General features: G+C 36.3%; 1 protein-coding gene across 2 annotated transcripts in view; it reads left to right on the top strand.

Annotated features, from left to right (window-relative positions):
* The window catches only part of ANGPT1 (angiopoietin 1), a 255,413-nt gene extending 234,153 nt beyond the window's left edge, over positions 1 to 21,260 (top strand). The window contains exons 8-9 of one of the 2 annotated variants that reach the window (XM_065895011.1): positions 8,834 to 8,964; positions 20,572 to 21,260. In XM_065895011.1, coding sequence (XP_065751083.1) covers positions 8,834 to 8,964; positions 20,572 to 20,732 — 292 coding nt within the window. In that variant the 3' untranslated portion in view covers positions 20,733 to 21,260. The remainder of the gene's footprint in view (positions 1 to 8,833; positions 8,965 to 20,571) is intronic. The other variant, XM_065895012.1, reaches the window with a different exon arrangement.
* Positions 21,261 to 24,373: the final 3,113 nt, after the last annotated feature.

The following is a 24,373-nucleotide window of genomic DNA, read 5'->3' as shown; positions in this document are numbered from 1 at the left end:
CTTTGAAACAGATCTTTAAAATGAATGCCCTGTTTCTGGAGGGAATTATGCAGTAGAATGGACTCATGTATAGATATATTGGGTTGGTCATAAGATTTGTTCGTTTTCTTCCGTAAGATGGCTCTAGTAGCACTTAGTTGTCTTTGACTTCATTTGAAACAGTTTTGTTAGATTGTATGTGACAGCTGTCATATCAGTGTGCGTTTAAAAAAAGACTTATCAAACTGAATTTTTGTGTAGCCATTTTAATATTGAAGATTAAAAAAAGCAACATTTTTGGCATATTATGCTTTATTATTTCAAGAAAGGTAAAAACGGGGCCGAAACGCAAAAAAGATTTGTGCAATGTATGAAGAAGGTGCTATGACTGATAGAACATGTCAAAAGTGGTTTGCAAAGTTTTGTGCTGGAGATTTCTTGCCGGCCGATGCTCCACAGTCGGGTAGACCAGTTGAACTTGACAGTGATCAAATCGAGACGTTAATTGAGAACAATCAATGTTATACCATTAGGGAGATAGCCGACATCCTCAAAATATCCAAATCAAGCGTTGAAAATCATTTGCACCGGCTTGGTTATGTTCATCACTTTGCTGTTTGTGTTCCACATAAGTTAAGCGAAAAAAACCTTCTTGACCATATTTCTGCATGCGATTGTCTACTTAAACATAACAAAAGCCCTCCGTTTTTAAAACAAATTGTGATGGGCGATGAAAAGTGGATACTGTACAATAATGTGGAATGGAAGAGATTGTGGGGCAAGTGAAATGAACCACAGCCAACCACATCAAAGGCCGGTCTTCATCCAAAGAAGGTGATGTTGTGTATATGGTGGGATTGGAAGGGAGTCCTCTATCATGAGCTCCTTCCGGAAAACCAAGCAATTAATTCCAACAGGTACTGCTCCCAGTTAGACCAACTGAAAGCAGCACTCAACGAAAAGCATCAGGAATTAGTTAACAGAAAACACATAATCTTCCATCAGGATAACACAAGACCGCATATTTCTTTGATGACCAGGCAAAACCTGTTACAACTTGGCTGGGAAGTTCTGAATCCTCCGCCATATTCACCAGACATTGCACCTTCGGATTTCCATTTTTTTCGGTCTTTAAAAAATTCTCTTAAGGGAAAAAATTTCAGTTCCCTGGAAGACTGTAAGAGGCACCTGGAACAGTTCTTTGCTCAAAAAGATAAAAAGTTTTGGGAAGATGGAATTATGAAGTTGCCTGAAAAATGGCAGAAGGTAGTGGAACAAAAGGGTGAATACGTTGTTCAATAAAGTTCTTGGTGAAAATGAAAAATGTGTCTTTTGTTTTTACTTAAAAACTGAAGTCACTTTTGGGCCAACCCAATAGATCCCTTTGTCAAACTTGATGGTCTCACTTCTCATATTTGCTTTAATAGATCATTCCATGAGCTATTTCTTCAAATGTCTGGTGGCAACCACAAACTCATTCCATCCTTATTAAAAGTGTCCCACTGTATGATTTGAGCAGACCATCAGGTCATTAATACTGGACAAATTTCAAATCAGGAGAAAAATGCTCATGGGACTTGAATTGTAAAACATAATTGTATTATTGGAGTTAAAATGTTACTACATAGAAAGAATCTCTTGAGATGAGTAAACCTTAAATTCTAAACAATTTGAACGCTTATTTCATAACTGACTCAATGAATATTTATTTAATGCCTGTCATGTATATTATACATGGAGTTTACAAAGACGGCTAAGAGATGAAGACTTCTCATCAAACGCTTATAGTCTGATGAGGAAGAAAAGGCACATTTATGAAGAGAAATACTACGATAGGCAAAATGAGATATGCCACAAGAGAAGCAATTTATCTGTGCAATGAAAATTTGTAGAAGAAAGAAGAGAAAAGGCTTCCCACATAATATTTTGTCTTGAAAGATTGTTGATTTTGGACTTGGGAGAAAGGGATCAGTTCAGTAAAGTTCTGGTCATTTATAAGCCCAGGATACACTTGCACAGTCCTGAATTAAAGAGAATAAAATGTTTATCTTGAAGATGTTATTTTGAAAACAATTAGAAAACATTGTTTAACTAGAGATAATTTTACTATATTAGGAAAGGCTAATATAGAGTTTGTCTTCCCTTGTGCTAAGATAAAATTTATATTCTTGCCTTTATCTCAAGGCTTCCAGCCTTAGTAGTTCCCACTGTAGAACTCTGTACTTAACAAAAAGGACATTTTATGAAAATAAATAATTTCCAGCTTCAAATGCTAATAGAAAAAAAGGAGTAAAAATCTATCTTAAATGCTTAGTATCTAAATAAGTTCATTGTCTGCCTTTTCACTTGACATTCCCAGCACATTCAAATGACTCATGAATCTCCTTTATTTCTTATCTTTTTTGATCTTAGAGAACCTCAATTTAATTGTGCCGTGAATTTCACAGCCCTTTTATTGGAAATACCCTCCTCATCCCTTCCCTAAAGTCCATGTCTTCCACAGCCTCCCAAACTAATCTTTTCCACTAAACGTTTTGAGCAGTTTAGCATCTCCTGAATTTTTCCCTTGCCCTTTTTCCTACAATACTAATTATTTGTATACCTCCCTATGACCTCTTCATAACAGCAAACAAATGCCTAATCTTGCTAGAAGTCTACAGTAAGGCAAACATTGTTTTCTCTCTATATAGCTTGACAAGAGAAATATTGTCTTTACGTTCAGCAAAAGATGTCACCTATATCATTTAAACTCAGTGCTAAAAGACATGCTGTGATATCACTCTTTGCTGGTGCCCAGCCCTTTTAGTAGGGTGGGGGCAGGGCAGGGAGGATGGTTACTGCAGAGACAGCCCTGGAGCAGCAACCAGAAGACGTAACAGTGTTGGGAAACTCCGTCAGATTGAGTCATTGCTACCAGGCTCTGAAAGAGAATCATGGGGGTTATTTTGCATTTTCTTCAAGTGATTGTGAAAAAGACAAACTAGTTCCATATGGTGGCAGGGAGAGAGCTCAGAGCCAAAATAAAAATCTGCTCAGCTTGTCAGTATGTGAGACCTTTAAGTTCAGATATCTAAGAGTCTGTCTACTGTTTAAAAGAGCTGAGGCCAAACTTCAATTTGTCAAACATACAACTCCCACTGCCTTGGATAATGAAAGAGACTCCCCTCGCCCCCACCCCGAACACAGTGAAGATGTAAAAATGTGAGAAGTAGAGCCATCTCTTAAGTCGACAAAATTAGTGAGAAACTAGACGCCTGGGATTGGGCTGCCTATTTTAAAGAAAATAAAGTTATAGAATCACTTGTATGATACAGAGGTCTATTTTGAAACCTACTCTTCCATAATAGAGTGCACTGTTGTCCTACATTCATTAAGAAATGTGATTTAGTCTTTCTAGTTACTGAAGTTTCTGTAAGTGAAAGAAAAGGAGTAACTATATTTTCATCAAGAATGACTAGAAAATCATAACCAGTTTCAGTATGCATGTGTTTCATTTTCCCTTCAGATGCTAATTGAAAAAATTAAAAAGCTGACATTCTTTAAACTCACTGACCAATTGGTACTCATAATTTTTCCCCCCCTTAATTAGGAAAATGGTTTGAAAAGGATAAATGCCATGATTCTATTTTGTGGCTGCCTTTTTGGTCACAGTTAATGGTATTTTTTGGAGTTTCTGTGCTGTTGTTATTTTGGGGTTGGTTGTTGTTGTTTTGGCATCCTTCATGTTTTTGTTCCTAAGCCAGATACTTTGCTCTGTAATAACATTTGGTTTTTATCTCCCAACACATCATCCTTCATGTAAGCCACATCTACACTGGCTGAACATAAGAAATAAATGTCCAAGATTCTCATGGTGTTATTTTGGGGGAAGCATTCTCTCCAGTGACCCACACTTTAAGTCCTTTTCACCATAGTCATATGCAAAGCTGACTTTGCCCCTTCTGTGTATTGACTTTTCTTTTGTAAAGTGATGTTCCATTATCAGAATAGAGAAAGTCACGGATAGTTAATTATACATATTTTAGAAATTAACCAGAACCATTAATAAAAAGAACCACATAAATATTCTGTTTGAGCCTCAATTCAAATTTTCTTATCTAATTCAAAAAAATACTTGGTATTAGTGAATGGCCAGCTCTTAGTCTGTCCCTATCAGATAACCAGTTACAGTTGTTGGCTTTGGGTCAATAATTGCTGTTCTGTGCTAGGTAAGAAAGAATGAGCCCCTTAACTGTGCAGAGGACCTATCCTTGACTACACTGTTACTCCCAGAATCCTTGTGGGATTCCACAGAAGCATAATTGGGCTCATCTGTAAATTGCTTGAACTAGTGTTGAGAAAAATTATTTCTAAGAAATGCCATCTCTATTTCCCAGTGGAAGAGAACAGCTCTTCCTTAGAAGAGTATAAGCAGCTCCCTGCAACATGTTAAGGATATCAGCATAGAAGGGATGAATACTACTGTATATGAATTACACGTTCTACTCAGTCTTGTATGGTGAAAAAATCCACTGTTCCTCAAAATACTGGTCTCCTCTACTTTTTTTTTTACTGGGATATAATTGACAGATAACATTAGTTTCAGGTGTACAGCATAATGATTTAATATATGCATATATGTATATATTGCAAAATAATCACCACAATAAGTCTAGTTAGCATCCATCACCACACATGTTAAATTTTTTTCCTTGAGGTGAAACTTTTCAGATCTATTCTCCTAGCAACTTACCAATATACAACACAGTGTTATTAATTATAATCACCATGTTGTACATTGCATTCCCAGGATTGATTTATTTTGTAACCGGAAGTTCGTACCTTTTGACCACCTACACCCATTTTGCCCACCCTTCACTTCTACTTTTATATCATTGCAACCAGTATGTTCTGGTATTTACATTGCACTATCTTGGGACTCTCTACGCTTCTGCTTCTTGTTTTCAAGATCCCTAATCTGGGCAGGCCCTTAAGGAAATATTTTACACCTTACTTGGCTTTTATTTTTTTTCAAAATAATTTTAGCTGAAGAATTTACCATAAGCATATTTTCATTTTGAATTTGTTCTCTGATATCAGTTGGGTATGCACACAATACAAATAAGTCATTCAATAAAACATAAGAACTAATAAGAAGACATAAGTTTTCTTCATTTATTCTACTCGCGTAATATATCAGACATGTTTTCATATTCTGGAGTCTCTGAGAAAATGAGAACAAAAACAGAACTGGAAAGATCAAGAAGGGTGTATGTGTCTGTGTAATTTTTAATTATTTCAGTTGGTTGACAAGGAAATGGGATGTTGGGTACCTAGCTAACTAAGTGAGATGCAAAAACTATCCTTCTGAAAATATGGCCCAGGTATATTGTGGTTATTAGGGTTATTGATATTTGGGTCTGATTTTACTTGCTACCTTCAGCCTACTGAAAATTGATTATACCAGTCATTAGTTCACATCCATAATTTCTTTATTCAGTGAATGTTCAGCCTTTCCTCAGTATCAGACGCTGTTTGTTCTAGATTCTGGTGATTCAGAGTTGAGTAAGACACAGCTTATGCCTCAAAGAGCTCACAGTTTATTATGAGAGAAGACAAGTAAAAAGACAACTAAAATAAAGCACAATAAGTTTCATCATAAAGGTATCCATCTGATGTTCTTTGAGATCATACTTGAAATGAATCTTAAAGGATGAGTAGGAATTCAGCAGTTACAAAGGCCTTCCAGGGAAGGGCCTTCCTGGGAAAGGGGACAGAGAAATGAGAATGTGATGCTTTGAGAGAACAAGTGTTTGGTAAGCCTGGATGGTTATGTATGTGTGCAGGAAGTAAGAGATGGGAGGTGTGGGGTTGGTGTGGGAGGAAGTAAACAAGGGCTACGTCTTCAGAGTCCTCATAAACCACAATAAGGAACTTGGACTGTATCTTTCATGTGCTGGGAGAACAACTGAGGGCTTTTAACCAGAGCAGAGGAATGACGATGAGAGGCATGTTTTGAATGAGCCACATGGAGAATGGATTTTAGGGGGAAGTGGAAGGAGCTAAGCTCAAGACATGGAGACCAGTTGTAAGACTTTTTTAGTAATACAGAGAAGAGCTGCCAGGACTAGACGACTGACCTTCAAGTCTTGATTAAGTGGATCTGGAAAAATGTCTCCTTTTACTCACAGACCCTAACATACATCGTTGATGAGTTCTGTACTGGTGAAGGTCAGGACAAAACATTGTAGATGTTTATTCTACAATTTATTCTAACCCTACCGTACATACTTGCATACATATTTAGAGATATGTAAAGGCACCCTTAAACTTGGGACAATTGATGGTATAGTCATACAATAGCTGCCAAATTATGTTGGAGAAGAATATGTAATGACATGGAAACATAGTCATAAAATCATATATGAAAAACTTATTGTTAAAAAGCATGTGAAGTATGATTTCATTTGTGTTTATACATGAGAAGAAACTGTTTTAAAGGGTACAAAATTGACATAAGTGATTACTTCTAGAGTGGTAAATGAGATGGGCCTGTGGGCAGAAACTTTACTGGCACTGTTCAAAATGTTTATAGAATATGATCAGGTATTACATGTATACTTAAATATAAATAATATTTTCTATTTGAAGAAGAAAACAAACAAGGAAAAGACTAAGTGTATATAAACCATAATGTCAAGAGTAGTTATATTTGGAGATGAGATTTGGGTTACTTTTTATTTTCTTTTTGCTTTTCTCTACCTCCTAAATTTATAATTATGCATTCCTGTTGCCTTGGTAACACAAAGAAACCATTGTAAATTATGAAGCTTGAATTATAACCCTCATATAAAAGTATAAACTATATTCAGCACATAGCAGTCACTCAGTTAATATCAACTCAACATTTGTGCTAAATTACCTGCAAAATACAGTGTAGAAAATCACTGTTTCCTGGAAAGTCTATCCCCATTAGTAAGCTTAAAGCTACTGCAGGGAAAATGGTATTGACTTACCTTAAGTCAATAAGAAGGAAAGTCATCACAGTTTATAGAGAATCCAAGAATCAGAGTTGGAATTAGCATCCCTCTTGCAAAAGTGCCTGTGGGCTAAACTTACCCACTCCCGGTGGAGAGGGAGATTTCAGGCCAGCAGAGTCATAGCTACTTAATTTTGTAATCATTCATCTTCCCCCAGACTCTGATTCTGTGTTCACCAAGCAAGCAACTTTCTGATTATAATTTGGCTTTCTATGTGAAACTCCCTCTAAGGAGACCATGAGACTGGGCCCTTTATTTTGACTGTAAATGGAGACCTGACATAAGTCCCCCTTAGTTTTGCAAGTGTATGTCTGTCTCTGAGAGGCTGAGAAAGTTATCAAATTAAAACTGCAGACCAGATCTAGAAGGTGGTGAATTCACCCAGGTAACATGTCCTAGGACTCCCTTTGGTAACCTCTCACCTTACTTTGCCCTGGTGAAACCCACCTCCACATGGGCTGCCTACAAGGTAAAATGTGAATTCCCAGTTAGAAATTCTACAGTTTTGCATCACCAGTGACTTTTAGCCTGACTCTCAGAGTTTTAAAATGTAAGGGGGCTTCCCTGGTGGCGCAGTGGTTGAGAGTCCGCCTGCTGATGCAGGGGACATGGGTTCGTGCCCCGGTCCGGGAAGATCCCACATGCCGCGGAGCGGCTGGGCCCGTGAGCCATGGCCGCTGAGCCTGCGCGTCTGGAGCCTGTGCTCCGCAACGGGAGAGGCCACAACAGTGAGAGGCCCGCGTATCGCAAAAAAAAAAAAAGTAAGGTTGGGGCTTCCCTGGTGGCGCAGTGGTTGAGAATCCGCCTGCCAGTGCAGGGGACACGGGTTCGTGCTCCGGTCCGGGAGAATCCCACATGCCACGGAGCGGCTGTGCCCGTGAGCCATGGCCGCTGAGCCTGCGCGTCCGGAGCCTGTGCTTCTTAACAGGAGAGGCCACAGCAGTGAGAGGCCCGCGTACCGCAAAAAAAAAAAAAAAAAAAAGAAAGAAATGTTTCTAGAGAGTAAAGCAGGGTCTTTGAAGAATGCCATTTTTGAGGTTAAACAGTTGGGGTTTAACTTAGTTTTAGGAATACCACCAGAATGTAGGTCCCTCGAGGGCATGGCTTTCTGTCTGTTTTGTTTGCTGATATATCTTAAGTGCTTAGAACAATTTCTGGTATATAGTATGTGCTTAAGAAATATTTGTTCAGTGAATACATAATGACTAATAAGAGCTTGGATTTTAAAGTCAACCATAGTGAAATTCCAGCTTATTTAGCCTCTCTGAGCCTTGGTATGCAAAATTTTGATATTGATACCTGAATCACGGATTTAATATAAAAATTAAATTAAATAACAGCCGGAAAGCATTTAGCAGAATGCTTGGCACAGAGTAACTCCTCCTTTAGCACATCATCAATATTCAACATTAACACAGTGATATATGCTATAGTGACACTCTACAGGGCATTTTTTGTTTAGAGATCAATACTTGTAGTAATAAAATAAACCCATTTTCCTTTGGTGGATCCTACATTATCAGAAAACCATATGAGTTTAAGTATGCATAGTAAAATAAACATCAAGCACACAAGCCACAGATAATTTTACCTATATGTAGTTTGATGTCCTTTCTTCCTTCCTTTCTTCCTTCCTTCATTCATTCTCTTCCCCCCCCCAACCCCTTCTCTCTCTTTCTTTCTGTTCAGGGAGCTTTGGTCTTATACCAGTTTGTTGGAAGGGCTGAATTCAGAGAAGGGAGAAACTGATGAACAAGGCAAACATTCAGCAAACCAGTCTTCTGGGTTCTGTGACTCTGTTGAATGGCTTATCTTTCTTTTTTTTTTAACTTCAGGTTGTATTTAAAGGGTCACACCGGGACAGCAGGAAAACAGAGCAGCCTGATCTTACACGGTGCTGATTTCAGCACTAAAGACGCTGATAATGACAACTGCATGTGCAAATGTGCCCTCATGCTAACAGGAGGTAAGTCCTACGGGGCCTTTCTCTGAGTTATGTCTCATTGGTTTGAGGCTTGAGGTTTCTTATCTATGAGAAAAGACTATGATCTTCTGGTCAGGAAACTTAAGAGCAAGTCCCTAGAGATCATTTTGTTCTGCCCACTAATTTACCATATGTTCTTGTGCAAGACATTGCTAGCGTATTTAGAAGTTTGCCTCCTCCCCCAGCATTTATGGTGAGGGTGTGCTAAGCTTGGTTCTGAATAAATTCTTGAACCTCTTAAAGTCCCACTTGTTCTGCCTTCTAAATACTCATAATGATACCCATAGTGGAATGAACAGCAATTTGAGGATTCAGCCTACAGAAAAAACAAAAAGCCAAAATTTCTTACAAAATGCTTTACAACTGTGTAATAGAGTTCATTGACCATTCTGTTGAAATGGAGTAAGAAAAATAAAGGAGTGTAGCTAGATATAAAGTTATACAATTCAGAGTAGCTATACCAGGGCTTTACATTATAAGGTATTGACCTCTGCAAGACATTTGAGCTGGTATAGGAGATACCAGATACCATTAAATAATATTGTATCACTGAGTAAGAAAGTTAATCCTTTTGCACTTTTTAAATACTTTTCTAGGCTTCTGATTGTGTCAAAGAGGAATTCTCAGTTTAGTACTAGGTTATCTATAATACTTTTTTAGCACTTACTCAATAATTACCTTTCTTAGCAAAGAAAGAACAAACTCTTCAGCCTCAGCTGAAGGGCCTTGGTTAGGCAATGGCATCTACCTAGAATTAAATAAAATGATTTAGTTTTAATTTTGTTGAGTGTTACGTCTACTTTTATTATAGTAAGTGGTACTGATTTCCTCTTTAAAGGAACGATATAAACTTCATTTTAAAAAGGATTCACAAATATTTGATATTTAACTAATTAATTTAAAGAAAAATGAATATTAATAAAAGTTGTAAATGGGCATGGCAAAAACTGTGAATAAGTTGATAAATGACTGATTGAAGTCTAAGAAACACTGAACTAAAACCTGATGGCAAATGATGTAGCTCAAAACTGTTACAGGCAAAAAAGGAGTTGGCACCAAATAAAATTGTAAAGGAAGCTTTTTTTTCAGTGTTTGTCTTCTTACGGTTTTAGTGTTGTTTCCCTCTCTTAATGGAATAGTAATCATTCCCACCTTCAACTGTTCTAATTCTCTCTCTGCGTTACCCTACAACAAAACATGTTTTCATGCTAATAAGGAAAAAACTCTTTAAATCTAAAATTTTACTTCTCCAAATATGATATTACTATCATTATTATTGCATATTATTACCTGTTACTGAATATGTTATACTATCTTCCTTGAATTCCAAACCAACTCTGTGAGATAAGGAGAAAAACTCAAATCTCCATTTTGTACACAAGGAAAACAAAATTAAGTAGATGTTCACCATTTTATCCTTAACATCTAGCTCAGTAGATTGTGGCACATAGGATCTCAATAAAATATGTGGTGCATGAGTGAATGAATAACCATCTTGGAACCCTTGAAGTCACTTTCAAATTTTGAAACCAATGAAATGAATCATAAGGTTGACATTTTTCTTATCAATTAACAGAGCGTGGAAGAGTATAGAGGGAAAGTTTTGGAGAACTCTTTCCACCTTCATCCCCATTCCCGGTCCCTCCATTACTACCACCACCAAATCACATTCCATACTGATTCCCATCCACTCCACTTATAGTAACATCTTTTCAACGTGAAACCAGCCCTAGTATTACCAAAGCCAGCCTGTTCTGATTCTGCCTCTGTCATATCCTTCTCCTTAAGCTTTAAACATGCCATGTTGGCATCACATTCAACCTCATCCAATAGTTAAAAAGTCTTTTATATGCAATTGTATGGCCCCCTCCCCCCAAGCAGTTGTTAAAACTTAGCATATTTTTTTTACATGGTACCCACAGGTTAGGTTTTGAACTTTTTTCCTGAAAGAAAATATTTCTTTTCATTACCTCCATGATCCCATAAATGAAACTGTCAGCAACTTTATATAAAGACAGAAGGACTTTGATTGTCCAGTTTTCTGCCTATTTTAATACAGAAGTACACTTCATTTTATCCATGTCTGTTTTTACAGATAATTTTTCTTACCAAATAAATACAACACATGAAAGACCAACAGTAAAATCTTTCAAATGTTTACTTAGAATAGTGTTCCAATCTGCTCATATTCCTGTCATAATAATGAAAATATAGAGCAAAGCAAAGAGGAAACTGCATCTCTTGGTTGTTGATGAGAAAACTTCATTGCTCAGGTTTGTGATTTTATTTCTGCTTCAAATGATTGAACTTTGTCATGTTCCTTCATCCATAATCATTCTTGGACCTGCTTCTTAGCCACCAATAAACACATATGTTGGGGAGAAAAAATTTCCACTTATTGCTTGGGTTGGAATAATCTAAGTAAATGTGTTTTTGTAATAAATGCCATTACCCTATCAAATATCCTTTTGAAAGAATCCAGGTCTTGCAAATCTATTCACTCTGCAAAACTAATACGTGGAATTTAGATAGCTAAGAACTGGAGAACATAAGGATGAATGTCAATGACAGTCCAGGTAACTTGAGTATTATCTGGAATTTATGTCCTACTTAGCTACTCCGCCCACCACCACTATTTATTCTCTGTCATAGTTCCCCTTAGAACCATTTTCTCTGTCTGATTATTTTTCCTCTTTTTTTAAAAATAGTCTCTTTTAAGCAGAGAGATTTCTTACTCCTTGAAACTAATAATTCTTAGTTCTCTGTCATCATCAATTAAAGCTTTGTTTTATCTTGTTTATTCATATATTTTCCATTGTTTCTTCTAAAAGGAATTAAGGGTAAAGTAAGATTTCTTGCCTGCTTAACTGTCCTAAATAGTTTTCTTCAAGTACATGGAGGGATTTTTGTTGGAGAATGTGGTATCATTGTTACCCTTATCTGTCAAAGACTGAAAAACAGGAGATAGGCATAATTGAAAGCAGACGGTATTTCAGCTAGACATAGGTAGAACATTTTGGCCTTTCTTCCTTCTTTCCTAACATCCTAACTTCTTAACTTCCTTCTATCAACGTAACATATTTTTAATGAGTAACTTGTTAAGAGTCAACAACTATGAGAAAAATGAGCAGGACAGAATAGAGCTTGCATCTATTGAGGAAGACCATCAGCAAAAAGCGAACAATAAATAACACAATTTCAAGTCATAACAAGTTCTAGGGACAAAATATAACAGGTGACAGAGTTATCGAAGGAAGGGGAAAGCAACTTTAGATGGAGTGTCCAGGGATCAAAGGCTGGAGTGAGTTGCCAGGAAGGATTGTGCATGTGTAGTTATGAACACCTTAAGAAGAGAATAAAAAGGTATTTATCTGAAAGAGTTTACATATGCCCATCCCTATAGTTGTGGGTCTAGATAAGATTGTCTCTCACATTTTCTTCTGGTTCTATGATTTTATTATTCCATGTACTCATTGTGGCTACAGTAGAGAAAAACAGGTAACATTATTTTTCAGTGCATGGGTTGTAGTTCATAGTAAATTGTTAGTGGAAAGGAGGTATTATCGGACTTAAAAAGCATATTTGCATCAATAGAAATAGACACCACAATGTTTTATACCTCCTTCCCCAGAAGGATATGTACTTATTTCTACCTTACCAGAAATTCTTCCATCCAATTTAAATATTGAATAATTTTTGTTTCATTACACATTTCTTATGGGACCAAACCATATATTTCAAGATCGAAATTGCCACACACATTTTCTATGGAACTGACATCTTAATTACTGATTAGTGATGATTTGTCAGCATACATTTATAAGCCAGAAATATCTGTGTTCTGTGATTCATTGACCTCAAGAGTTTCCCCCTTTATATAGGACATTACGACAAATCTGTATATTTCAGTAGTGGGAGGGATAAATTTAAGAGGTGATTATAGGAAATATTTTCTTAGTCCCACAGGAGAGCCCTTCTTGTACCCTCCTGAGCCCAAAGAAAGGAATCAGTTTCATTAAAAACCTAATGTTTTCTCTATTATTTAACATTTAGAAAATGAAAATGTAATATCATTCAATTCATGCTTTTGTTTGTATGGATTTGTTGTATATAAACATAAATATGCAGAAAAATCTATGACTCTAAAATTATGAAAATTAAAACCTTTTCTCGTTAGATTGTCACAATCAAAACAAACTTCACATTCAAAGAAAACACGGTCTTTCGTACCAATTCAAAATAAATTTTTCTAAAAGTCTGTTAGTAACTACAATTACTAAAGGTTGCCAACCAAAAATTTAAAACTACAACAACAACAACAAAACCCCTAACAAAACATGGTATTGTTTTACATTCTTTTCCTTACCTTTTCTTTCAACACAATTTTCTTACTTGGTGTATAATATAAAAGCTATGTAAAAATGTGACCTAACCTTCTGCAGAAAGAATCTGTTGTGGTAAAAACGCATCTCTTTTCCCACGCATAAACTATGTCAGCCTACAGACAAGACTTTGCTGAAGCTAACAAAGGACATTCTCAGTTCAATTCTAAAAGACGGGATAAAGCCATACACATAAGTTCTTAGTACACCCTGGAACTTACCAGATGCTAGCAGTAGAGAGTTGATAAATACTTGCCTTGCCTGCTATATAACCTTGAAGAAGACAAAGAAAATGAAAGAAATTAACAGCCTCTCTAACTGGTTGAAGTGACAAGATCTTGGGGAAAATACAATCATCTTAGAGTTTTTGATAACCCAGGAAGGATCTGCTAACCATTGTCAGATAACTGGCATTCCCTGGGTTTTAAGGCAAACATGTTGAGAGAAAAGATCCATATGGATAATTTAAGGTTGACCACAGAAATCTACATTGCATTACTTTATTTCAAAGCAATTTCTTATTTAGTACATAATCTCTAAGCCTGTTCCACAAAAATGTACAGTTCTTGAAGACAGGGACGTCATGCTCTGCACCACTGTATCCTCAGTGCCTAGCACACTGCCTGGCACATAGGATGTGCTTGATAAATATTGATTAAATGAATGAATTTGCTATCAGAGACTCTGAAAGGACATTGTAAAATCACAAATGATCCTGGTGAGAAGACATAGAAATAAATCAATGTGAGTATGAATGTGACTTTTTTGCGAACTTAGATTTAAAATGCCTAAGTATGTATATATGAATTTGCATGCACAAGCATGGAACAAAGGGATGAATATTGAAGACTGGGACTGAATTTTAAGAATAACCAAACCCCAGAAGACTAAACTCCAAATTGGAAAACTTTGAGTGTTAGGTTTGTAACTTTCAAATAAATTTGAACAGCCTAAGTGCAAAATTTAGGACTATACTCCTTTTTTGTGGGAGGAAGTTTTCACTTATTGGAAAAAGAACAAATAATATTGGAAAATATCTTTTAAAAGATCAGTTGGGAAAAAGGTGAATCAGAACTGATAGGCCTATAGCGCCAGGCTGCCACCAAAGGTTAATAATTGGCAGTGGATGAGAAATAACCAATTTTGTTTATATTTTACTCTAATAATAAATAATACAGTGAATATCTATTGCACTCTTGGTGTATAACAGTCATTTCTTCATTACCATTGACTTTAATAACTTATATGACACTTCCATAAATCCTTTGAAATAGAGATCTTTGGCAAGAATTGAGATACGGAAGAGTTAGATAAGTCGGCTAAGGTCACAGAATTAATGTCAGAAGTAAGATTTGAACTCGACCTCCAGATAAGCCATTACCTTATCCACTCCTTCTGCTGCCACTCTTAAAAGGAATGGCATTCAGAGACAAGGATTTAGCTCTGTTTTACTGTTTGCAGCACATTTTCACAAGGATTTCCTCATTTAAACGTGGTTAAAAGTAAAATGAAGCTCAAGGGAGGAAAGAGGCAGTAAGAGAATACCTAAAGCATTTAAATGAATTCAAGATCATCAGCCAGGATAAACAACTTTTAATCTATGGAACAAAAAGAAGAGAAAGGAAAAAAAGCCAAGTGCTAGACTCGAAGGGGATGTAGAATGAAATGACAGAAGGAGTGCGGACCTCTGGAAAGGTCCTTTGCCTCCCGCACACAAGGACATGCGGCTGCCCCTTGAGGCTAGTTATTGGTAGGGCTGAATTTGTACACGTGAACTCAGCGAGTGATTTTCATGATGATCCCATTGATAACTATGGCATCAATCAGTTTTTCTCAGCCTCATCCTTAGTCACTAGCTAGTCATCCTGTATCGCTCTAACTTAGTCATCCTTTATCACTATCAAAGAGGAAAATTCTTATTCTCTGTGCAGGTTCTTTTGCTTATTGCTGATTAGAATGCGTGCATTGAAAATGAGTGAAAGAATTCCATAACCACAGATATATCTTTTTATTTTGCTGTACTTTTTACCTTAGAAGTGTTGAGAGACATTTTGTTTAGGATCAGAAGAATTTGAGTTAGGTTTCCAGACTTTCAAATAAATTTGAACTTCCTGAGTACAGAGTTTAGAATCAAGTTCCTGTTTTCTGGGCAAAGTTTCATTTATTGGTGATAAAATGTGAATTTTCTGCTTCAAAGATAAAAGACTAAAATGATTTTTAAAGGCCTGGGAAGCCCGAGATAGTTATTACAAAACTAAATTTTAATGAGTTAAGTGTAAATGGATTAGAAACATGCATCTCAGATTTCTTATTAAAATATACATGAGGTTACAGGTTATAAAGAAAAATGCTTGGCAAAGTAAATCTCAGCAATTGCCAATCTTAAAACATTTAAGACATTTTATCAGTTGTCCCAGCAGCAGATGGAAGCTGCTGCTTTCTTCCATCTTTGCTTGCATCACTGAGTTCTTTTAAGCTTAAAGTGCCTCTTCTAGATTAACTTCTTTAAGATATTGCTCATCTGTTATTCCCAGGCACTTATAGAACAAAGTACAAAGTTAATATTTCCCCAGGATTGTAGAAGATATATAATTCAGCTATTTGGTATCTTATCAGAGAGGAACTGTAACCCAGGCGTACACTCCTCTATATGTTCACAAGGACACCTTCAATCTCTGCAAACTTGCATATGTTCTGAGTACCCATGAGTACATACGATCATTTATGAATGCCTGAGGGTACCTATGAGTAACCAGGAGTCTGCTGTACTTTTAGCCTGCTTTCTATAAATATGCTTTAAAACCACATCTTTTCAGGATTTATGTTTAAAAGACCTGGTCACGCTTAATTTTTTCGAAGAGAGGTAGAAAGTGGACAAACTGAAATATTTGATACAAAGATGTTCCTTGTTGTTCCTTGTCAGAGAAAACAGAGAATACTTACTTGCACAGAAATAACTGTTTTTGCGACCTTCAAGTTCAGAGTATTTAATAAAGGACGGTACAACTGAAATTGTCATGAGAAATAATTGCCCTTCCATTTCATTTTCTGCCATCTTAATTCATCATTTTTATTATTGTCTATTGCTCTCTGATAATCCAGAGTGTGCATGGCCCACTGGTCTTAAGATAAAGAGATAAACGCCTTGACCTCTTTGATTTCCACATGAAATAAAAACAAATCATTGAAAACAAAACCCATAGTAGGTACTTAAATGCCATGTCTTTACAATGCAAGCATTGAACAACTGTACCCATTTGGGTGCAGATTATTTTTGTATTCCTCTAATTAACCCTACCAAGCAAATAAGGAAATACGTGGCGCTAATGACCTGGTCTTCATTATTAAATCATTATGATGCCCCGATAAGATCTAATCCTTTTTATTTCTGCTCTAATGTTTCTGCCTGCTTCCTAGATAACTTACAAAAGAGCACTTAGATAGGATTTTATAGGCTTTAATAGTGCACCATCTTACATGATCCTTGCAGCTGTGCTGTGAAAATGGTTGATTAGACATTTATAATCCACATCTTAGGAATGAGGACGTAAGTGACTGTGTGACATTGGAAAAGTTCCTTAAACTACCTGAGCATCGGTGTCTTCACTTTAGTACTTGCCACACCATGTAGGGCTGTTTGGGTAATAAAATGAGAAAATTCATATAAGTATTTTAGCAGAGTCCCTGACACATATTAACTGTTCAGTAAATATCAAATATTATATACACTATTGCCTGAGATCCCGTAGTTATTAATTGGTGAAGTGGGCCTCAAAGTCGAGATCTTCTAATTTCTGGTCTGGTACTCTAGGCTCCCCGTTGCCCACAGGAATATTTCTAGAAATACAATAAAAACCTCCATGTCCTTGACCCTCTTTATTTTACTAGCCCTGAATTCTCCAATCCCTTATCCACTGGCATTCCAGCCAAGCCAAGCTGCTGGCAGGCACTCTCTCCAGCTCTCCCAGGGTACACAATGTCTTTAGAAATCTCTTTCTGTCCAGTGAACTCACACCCATCCTTCAGCATCCAGCTCAAGTGATGAGTACACCTTATGGACCAACAAACAGGGCATTCCGCCTCTGTTCCTAAGATTTTCTTCATCTCTGTTAAACAGCCATTATCTCATTTTTTAACAGTTTGTTGTTTCTCTCCTATACAAAATTGTGTACTCCTTGAAGTCAGGAATTTTGTTTTACTCAACTCTGACCCCTATGTCTGTCCATTGGTTAATATTTGTTGAATTGATTCTAGCTTCAATTTTCTCCCCTTCATCATGCTGCCGCATATACTCAGGGTAGCTTTGGCAGACCACAGAGTGAGGGCTCTAAATAATATTCGATTAAACATTTAACCTGTCAGATCTGGTTCCCCTGGTTAAATATTGGTTCCCATTCCTAGAGAATGTTCCGCTTGTTCACCTGATGATAGACAAGTAGCCTGGATAAACTATAAGTTTTTCCATATTGTTCAACTTTCCACCAAGATTGCCATTTCTCCACCTTCATTCCCTGCAGGTCTCCCCCTTGTTCACTATATACCAACTACACTGATGTTCTTTTAGTCCCTAAACACTAAGCTCCCTTTTTTCCTCATGGCATTGACATGTGCCATGTTCTGCTTAGAAGAGTCTTTCCCCATCTTCACATGACTCTTTCCTCATCCTTCAGGTCTCATTAAATATCAACTTCTTCCATGAACATGAAAAGTCAAGTAAGTCTCCTGTTATGCTCCGTCATAGTTCCTGATTCTAAGTGCCCCCTCCTCCTTCCCCACCTATCGTCCTTCTCCTCCTGCCCCTCCACTTCCCCCTCTACTTCCTCCTCCCCCTCTTCTCTTCTTCTTCCTTTTCTCCATCATCATAGTCATGATTTGTAGGTATTTTATTTACTTGCTACTTTTTTGGGTCTGTTTCTCACATTGGGAGTAAGCTCCACGAGGGTAAGGACCACATCTGTCTTGTTGAGTGTTGTATGACAGCAATTCATGATAATTACAAACTGAATGAATAAATAAAGAAAAAATGAATACAGTATATTCAGGTGTCTATATATATATTCAGGTGTCTATCAAATATAGCTTTTTTAGTAAACTAGACTAATTCAGACCATAGCGGCTTTATAAGGAGAAACAGTCAATCTGTCAATAAGCCTGTAGTCCCTTCCAGTCATCTGTCAAGCAAACTCCGTTAGATGCAGCACTAAGTATAGGGAATATAGACCATGCCTTTTCATTGCTCTTAGGATACTGAACAAAAGACTATGTGATTTGGTCTTCAGACCATCTCAGCTTCAGGCTACTGTTTCTCTTGTTAACTTTGACCCAGCCATTCTGGTCTTCTTTCAACATCTCCAAAATGCCATTGTTCTTACCATAGACATTACCCCACTTTACTCATTAGAAAATGTACATAAGATAAATTTATCCTATTCCCTCATGTGCCTCTGTTGTTTCTTGTCTCTTTCCTAAGCTTATCAAAAGTTTCCCAATGAATGTGCCCTTCAGCCTGTGCCCTTCATTGCCAGGTTTCTGTTCAACAGACCTCTGCCTTCCCACACTCTTCCAGAACTCTTATGGCTTTCTATAAACCAAACAAAACCACACGCTTTTACCCTGAGTATCCTAATGTAACTTGGAAGATCATTCTATGATTTGTAATAGTTCTCGACAGCAGAGTAACTGTGTTTGCTTTAGAGACCATGGTGGATATTTGAAAGGCTATGAAAGGCTCATTAACATGATGGAAGAGTGCCTCAAGAAGGTCATAGAAAAGGAGGAGAAAGTTAAAATACCGAAGCAATTAAGTTGAGTTTCATTTTGTCCTTTGAGAGTCTTATGGGTAAATAAATTCCCTAATATTAGAAAGCCTTTTGTGATATAAATAGCATATTTTTACTAGTTATACTTACCAAAAAATTTTAAAGGAATTAAGAAGAAGAAGGTGAAATTTTACAGTTTTCTCCTTCCTTGCCAAATAAGAACTTGCTTGTCCCTCATGTTTTGACTGCATTAATTACTATGTTATTTGCATACAGTTGGTAAAACATTAAATATAGCGTCTTTCCAAATTCACTGACATACCTTACTTTTTCCTAGGATGAATTAGCGATTAATACAGCTCGTTAGGCCTCTAGTATGACTTTATAAACAAACCCAGCTGTATTCATCCTCCAAAATTGAAAAATGAGAACTAGCTTTTCTCCATTTAACTTTTTCTAAAGTTTCTGCAAGATGATGCTCGTGTTACAGTTAAACATCAGCTGTACAGCTTTCTCTTTCTTTAGCTATTAGTCCCTTAGGTATAACTCTGTAATCAAAGGGAGGTCAACTGTATCCAAATACAAATATGCCAGAATGTCTCTGGCATAAATCTCTCCCTAAAGATTTCAGCAGTGTTACTTCAGAAGAGGGAGAAAAAGTACTATGTTTTATCTAAAAACCTAAGAACCTAATTCATGAAAAAAATAAAGTACTGAGTTATCCTTGCAGAGAGCTATGTGGGCATAGGATCTCTACGTTACTCATCATTTTTCTTTTTACTACGTTAGAAAGAACTTGAACAATCACAGAAAAAAAATACTGCTATATAGGAACTATATGGGCACTATTGATGAACACTTCCCGTAGTGCATAAGCTACAGAGAGGGCACAGCAATTCAAATTCATAATCATTTTCTGGTATCCAGTTTATTTCAGAAGCAGCTGAGGGCCAGTTCTTGGCAAAATTATGAAGTTGATGGAGAACATTTCTTTGTATTTAGATACCAGTTGTCTAAGCTTCTGAACTTGATTGCTAATAATTAATTGTTCTGTTCCCAATAACAGGCTTCAGGTAGAATGCCTCTTAAGGGTTTCATTCTACTTGCCCTTTGTATGAATCCAGGCCTGACTATAGAGTACCTTGAAGCCCAGATGTTTCCCACCATTACATTGGGAATTGAGTCCCAATGGAGTGACACTGAAAGCTGATTTTCATGAAAGCATTCCTCTTTCTGATTGTTTGTACACTGTCTAAATTGGATGCCATTTAAAACAATTTCACTACCACGAAGATATTTATTGAATACCTCCTTATGATTATTTGCAAATAATCATAAGTATGAATAAGTATCCCCTCAGTTAATGGCATTAATTTCCAAATGTTCAGTTTACTTATGTAATTGTTTCTTCTCCTTCTTCTCTCTTCCGTTATTAACTAATTTTTCAGGCTGGTGGTTTGATGCTTGTGGCCCATCCAATCTAAATGGAATGTTTTATACAGCGGGGCAGAACCACGGAAAACTGAATGGAATAAAGTGGCATTACTTCAAAGGGCCCAGTTACTCCTTACGTTCCACAACTATGATGATTCGACCTTTGGACTTTTGAAGGTACAATGTCAAAAGCAATTTAAAAGGCCACCAAGAAATCTGGAGAAGCCACCAGATGAGAAACTGCTTGGAAACTTCTGAAGCAAACAATATTGTCTCCCTTCCAGCAGCAAGTAGCAGTTATGTGAAGTCACCAAGGTTCTTGACTGTGAATTTGGAACCTTTTGATTTCACAGAAGCCTCTCCTTGGGGTGACTGTGTTCATATGGCTTGACTACAGAGAATGCCACTCACTGTCATGCTTTAAAAAGGGAAGAAACTGTTCAGCTCGCTGTGCTTCAAACTACTACTGGATCTTATTACAGAACTATAATAACCAGATGATAAATATGGTTTATTTCACGTAAAACCGAAGAAAAAGAAGAAGATGAGCAACAACAACGGAAAGAGTATACGTGAAGAATAAAAACAGGCCTGCCGTAATCCTGTGGGAAAGATGTGCACCAGTGAAATGATGTTATTTCTCTGCAAACCTACTAACAATAAGTTCGTACTGTTGCACAATTTTAATAGAAGTTTAGGAGGAACAGCATTGTCCTCTGAGTTGGTTAAATGGATTTCAGAAGCCTAATTCCTAAATCATACTTACTAGTTGATTTCAGTTAACCCGTCTTCAAATTTAAATTCCATTTTGGTAAACTATAAAGAATTATAGTGCCTGAAGAATAGCAGTGTGAGGTAGAAAAACACTCCATCTCTCTTTGATTTTTTTGGTACAGTTTTCAGAAAAAATGGGCGTAATCAAGTATGGGCATATAAGGTGAAAAATGATCTCTCCCATGCTACAGTTTTCATTTACTTTAAAAACTGACTGATATATAAATATATTTATAGCTTGAGTAAAGTTTAAAGAATGTGAAATATATCATCAAGCCCTTAAAATAATATACATGCATTTAATATTTCCTTTGATATTATACATGAAAGCAGTATTTTAGAGTGTATTAAGTTGAAATAAAACCAAGTAAACTGGAACAGTTCATTTTACAGTATCTTCTTGCATGTGTACACTTGTATAACTTTATTATTTTTAAAATCATTACCTTCAATTCTTCACCCTATTTCATGCTAATTTAATTTTTGCTAATTAACTGAAACTTGCTTTCCAGATTCACCCTGTTCCAGTTTCTATAAAAGACATACTCTGAAGTCTATGAAAAATGAAAGAAGAATTATAAATTTCATTGTACATAGCCTGTTTATATCCATAGTAAACCTAATAGCTGTTTAATCTGGAATATGCAACATTGTCCACAGTTGATGCAAATAAACACACTTCCAAAAAAATCTACTATACCACTTTATGAAATATGTTATTTCTTCATATTTTTCTCCCTTGGACGCTGTTTTCTTAGGCAATTTCTGATGTTAATACATTATCATTAGGGAAGAAAATTGGCAAACTTTGTATTATACAATAAGGAAAACACATGCACAAAAAAGAAAATTAATCATAGTCACTTGACTAAGAAAATTCTAATTACTAGCTGCTATAAATCTCTTAATGAAAATATTCCTATGGGATAATCTATTTTAAGTGAATTTGGGGCACAGATTTTTGTGGGAATTTGAAGTTACTACAATATTTTATCAGGAAGTGCTTTCTGCCTCTAAGTGTCCAAGGTTACAAGAGTGAACAGTTTTTATCAAAACATGAGGTGTACTGTGAGATAAGAAAATTGAAATCCATATTGGGCCTCCTTTCTTAAAAAAAATTTTTATCAGGGCAACAATACCAATTTTAGACCTGGTGACTTGATCTGTTGTGCCTTTGTGGCTTTCCTCCATTTGAGAAAATAAAGCTACTCACATTGTTAAGAAATTATTTTTTAAAGTTTACCATCAAGTGTTTATACCTTTTGTGTGTGTGTACAAACCTGTTTTGCCTTACAAGTGATATTCGCAGGTATACCACAGTTTTTCTGTTCTTGGAGACTCCTTCATAGCAGCGTTTAGCCTCTCCCTCCAAAAACCTTCTTGTTTGTTCTCATTTAAGTGAATGAAAGTGAGTGTTTTGTTTTGTGTGTTCCTACAGAGTTTTTTTTTTACCGGTCTTTTGATAAGTAATACTATTTCCCAACTCATAATACAAAAATAAAAGGAAATTATGAAAAAAATAAGCAAGCATGATGTTTACTGTTTTGTTACCTGGGTTTGAAAAATGAAATATTTCCAATTATTTATAATAAAGCAGTATAAAATGTTTTATGACTCCATATGTGCACTGTGTAATGCCTACATGTTTGTGGCCATTTAACATGTATCTCCTTTGCATTTAATTATTCAGGATAAGATAATTAGGTAATAAGATTTTGTCTTTAAATTTTTATGTTAATTCATGTAGTTTCTATGCCAATTTCTTCACATCAGTCACAGCTTTATTTGATTTAAATAAAATTGAAAGTAACATATTTGTGCAACTCCATCTCATTTTAAATATTTTACAAGTTTTAAAATTAGAGATATATGGAAGTATAGTCTCCATAAGGAAAAAAAAAAAACCTACTAAATGAACTAAAGCCTCAATCTTTGAAAAATTTTCAGTCTTGGATGTGATAAGAAAGCTTAACTCCTTTAGAATGTTAGATCAAAGCAATGGTTCTGAATCCCACATCTCTACTGTATGATTGTTATGTCCTGTCAATTATTATTTTAAAAATTTTCTTATTTTTTTTTATTGAATGAAAGATTCTTTAAATGCTATAGTGCTTTACAATTTGCAAAAGCTTCATACACATGATTTAATACAATCCCATAATAGCCCTGTTTTTTCCCCTACCCTTATATTGCCTCTGCCCCTTTTCCTCTCCCCACTGGTAACCACTAGTTTGTTGTCTACATCTGTGAGTCTGCTTCTTTTTGTTTTATTCACTAGTTTGTTGTATTTTTTAGATTCTACATGTAATTGATATCATACAGTAGTTATGTTTCTCTGACTTATTTCACTTAGCATAATGCCCTACAAGTCCATCCATGTTGCTGCAAATGGCAAAATTTCCTTCTTTTTTATAGATGAATAGTATTCCATCATATATATATATATACCTATCTTCTTTATCCATTCATCTGCTGATGGACACTTAGGTTGCTTCCATACTTATCAGTTGTAAATAATGCTGCTATGAACATTGGGGTGCATGTATCTTTTCAAATGAGTGTTTTTGGTTTTTTTGGATATATACCCAGGAGTGGAATTGCTGGGCCAGATGGTAGTTCCATTTTTAGTTCTTTTGAGAAGCCTCCATATTGTTTTCCACAGTAGCTGTACCAATTTACATTCCCACCAACAGTGTACGAATTTTCCCTCCTTTTCTCCACATCCTGGCCAACATTTGTTATGTGTGTTCTTTTTTTTTTTTTTTTTTTTTTTTTCGGTACGTGAGCCTCTCACTGTTGTGGCCTCTCCCGTTGCGGAGCACAGGCTCCGGACGCGCAAGCTCAGCGACCATGGCTCACAGGCCCAGCCGCTCTGCGGCATGTGGGACCTTCCCAGACTGGGTCACGAACCCGTGGCCCCTGCATCGGCAGGCGGACTCTCAAACACTGTGCCACCAGGGAATCCCTGTTTTTTTTTGTTTTTTGATGTGGAGTTGTATGAGCCATTTATATATGTTGGATATTAACCCCTTATCTGTCATA

Source organism: Phocoena phocoena, chromosome 17 (genome assembly GCF_963924675.1).
Source record: "Phocoena phocoena chromosome 17, mPhoPho1.1, whole genome shotgun sequence".
Lineage (NCBI taxonomy): Eukaryota > Metazoa > Chordata > Mammalia > Artiodactyla > Phocoenidae > Phocoena > Phocoena phocoena.
This window is presented reverse-complemented; position numbering and strand designations above follow the sequence as displayed.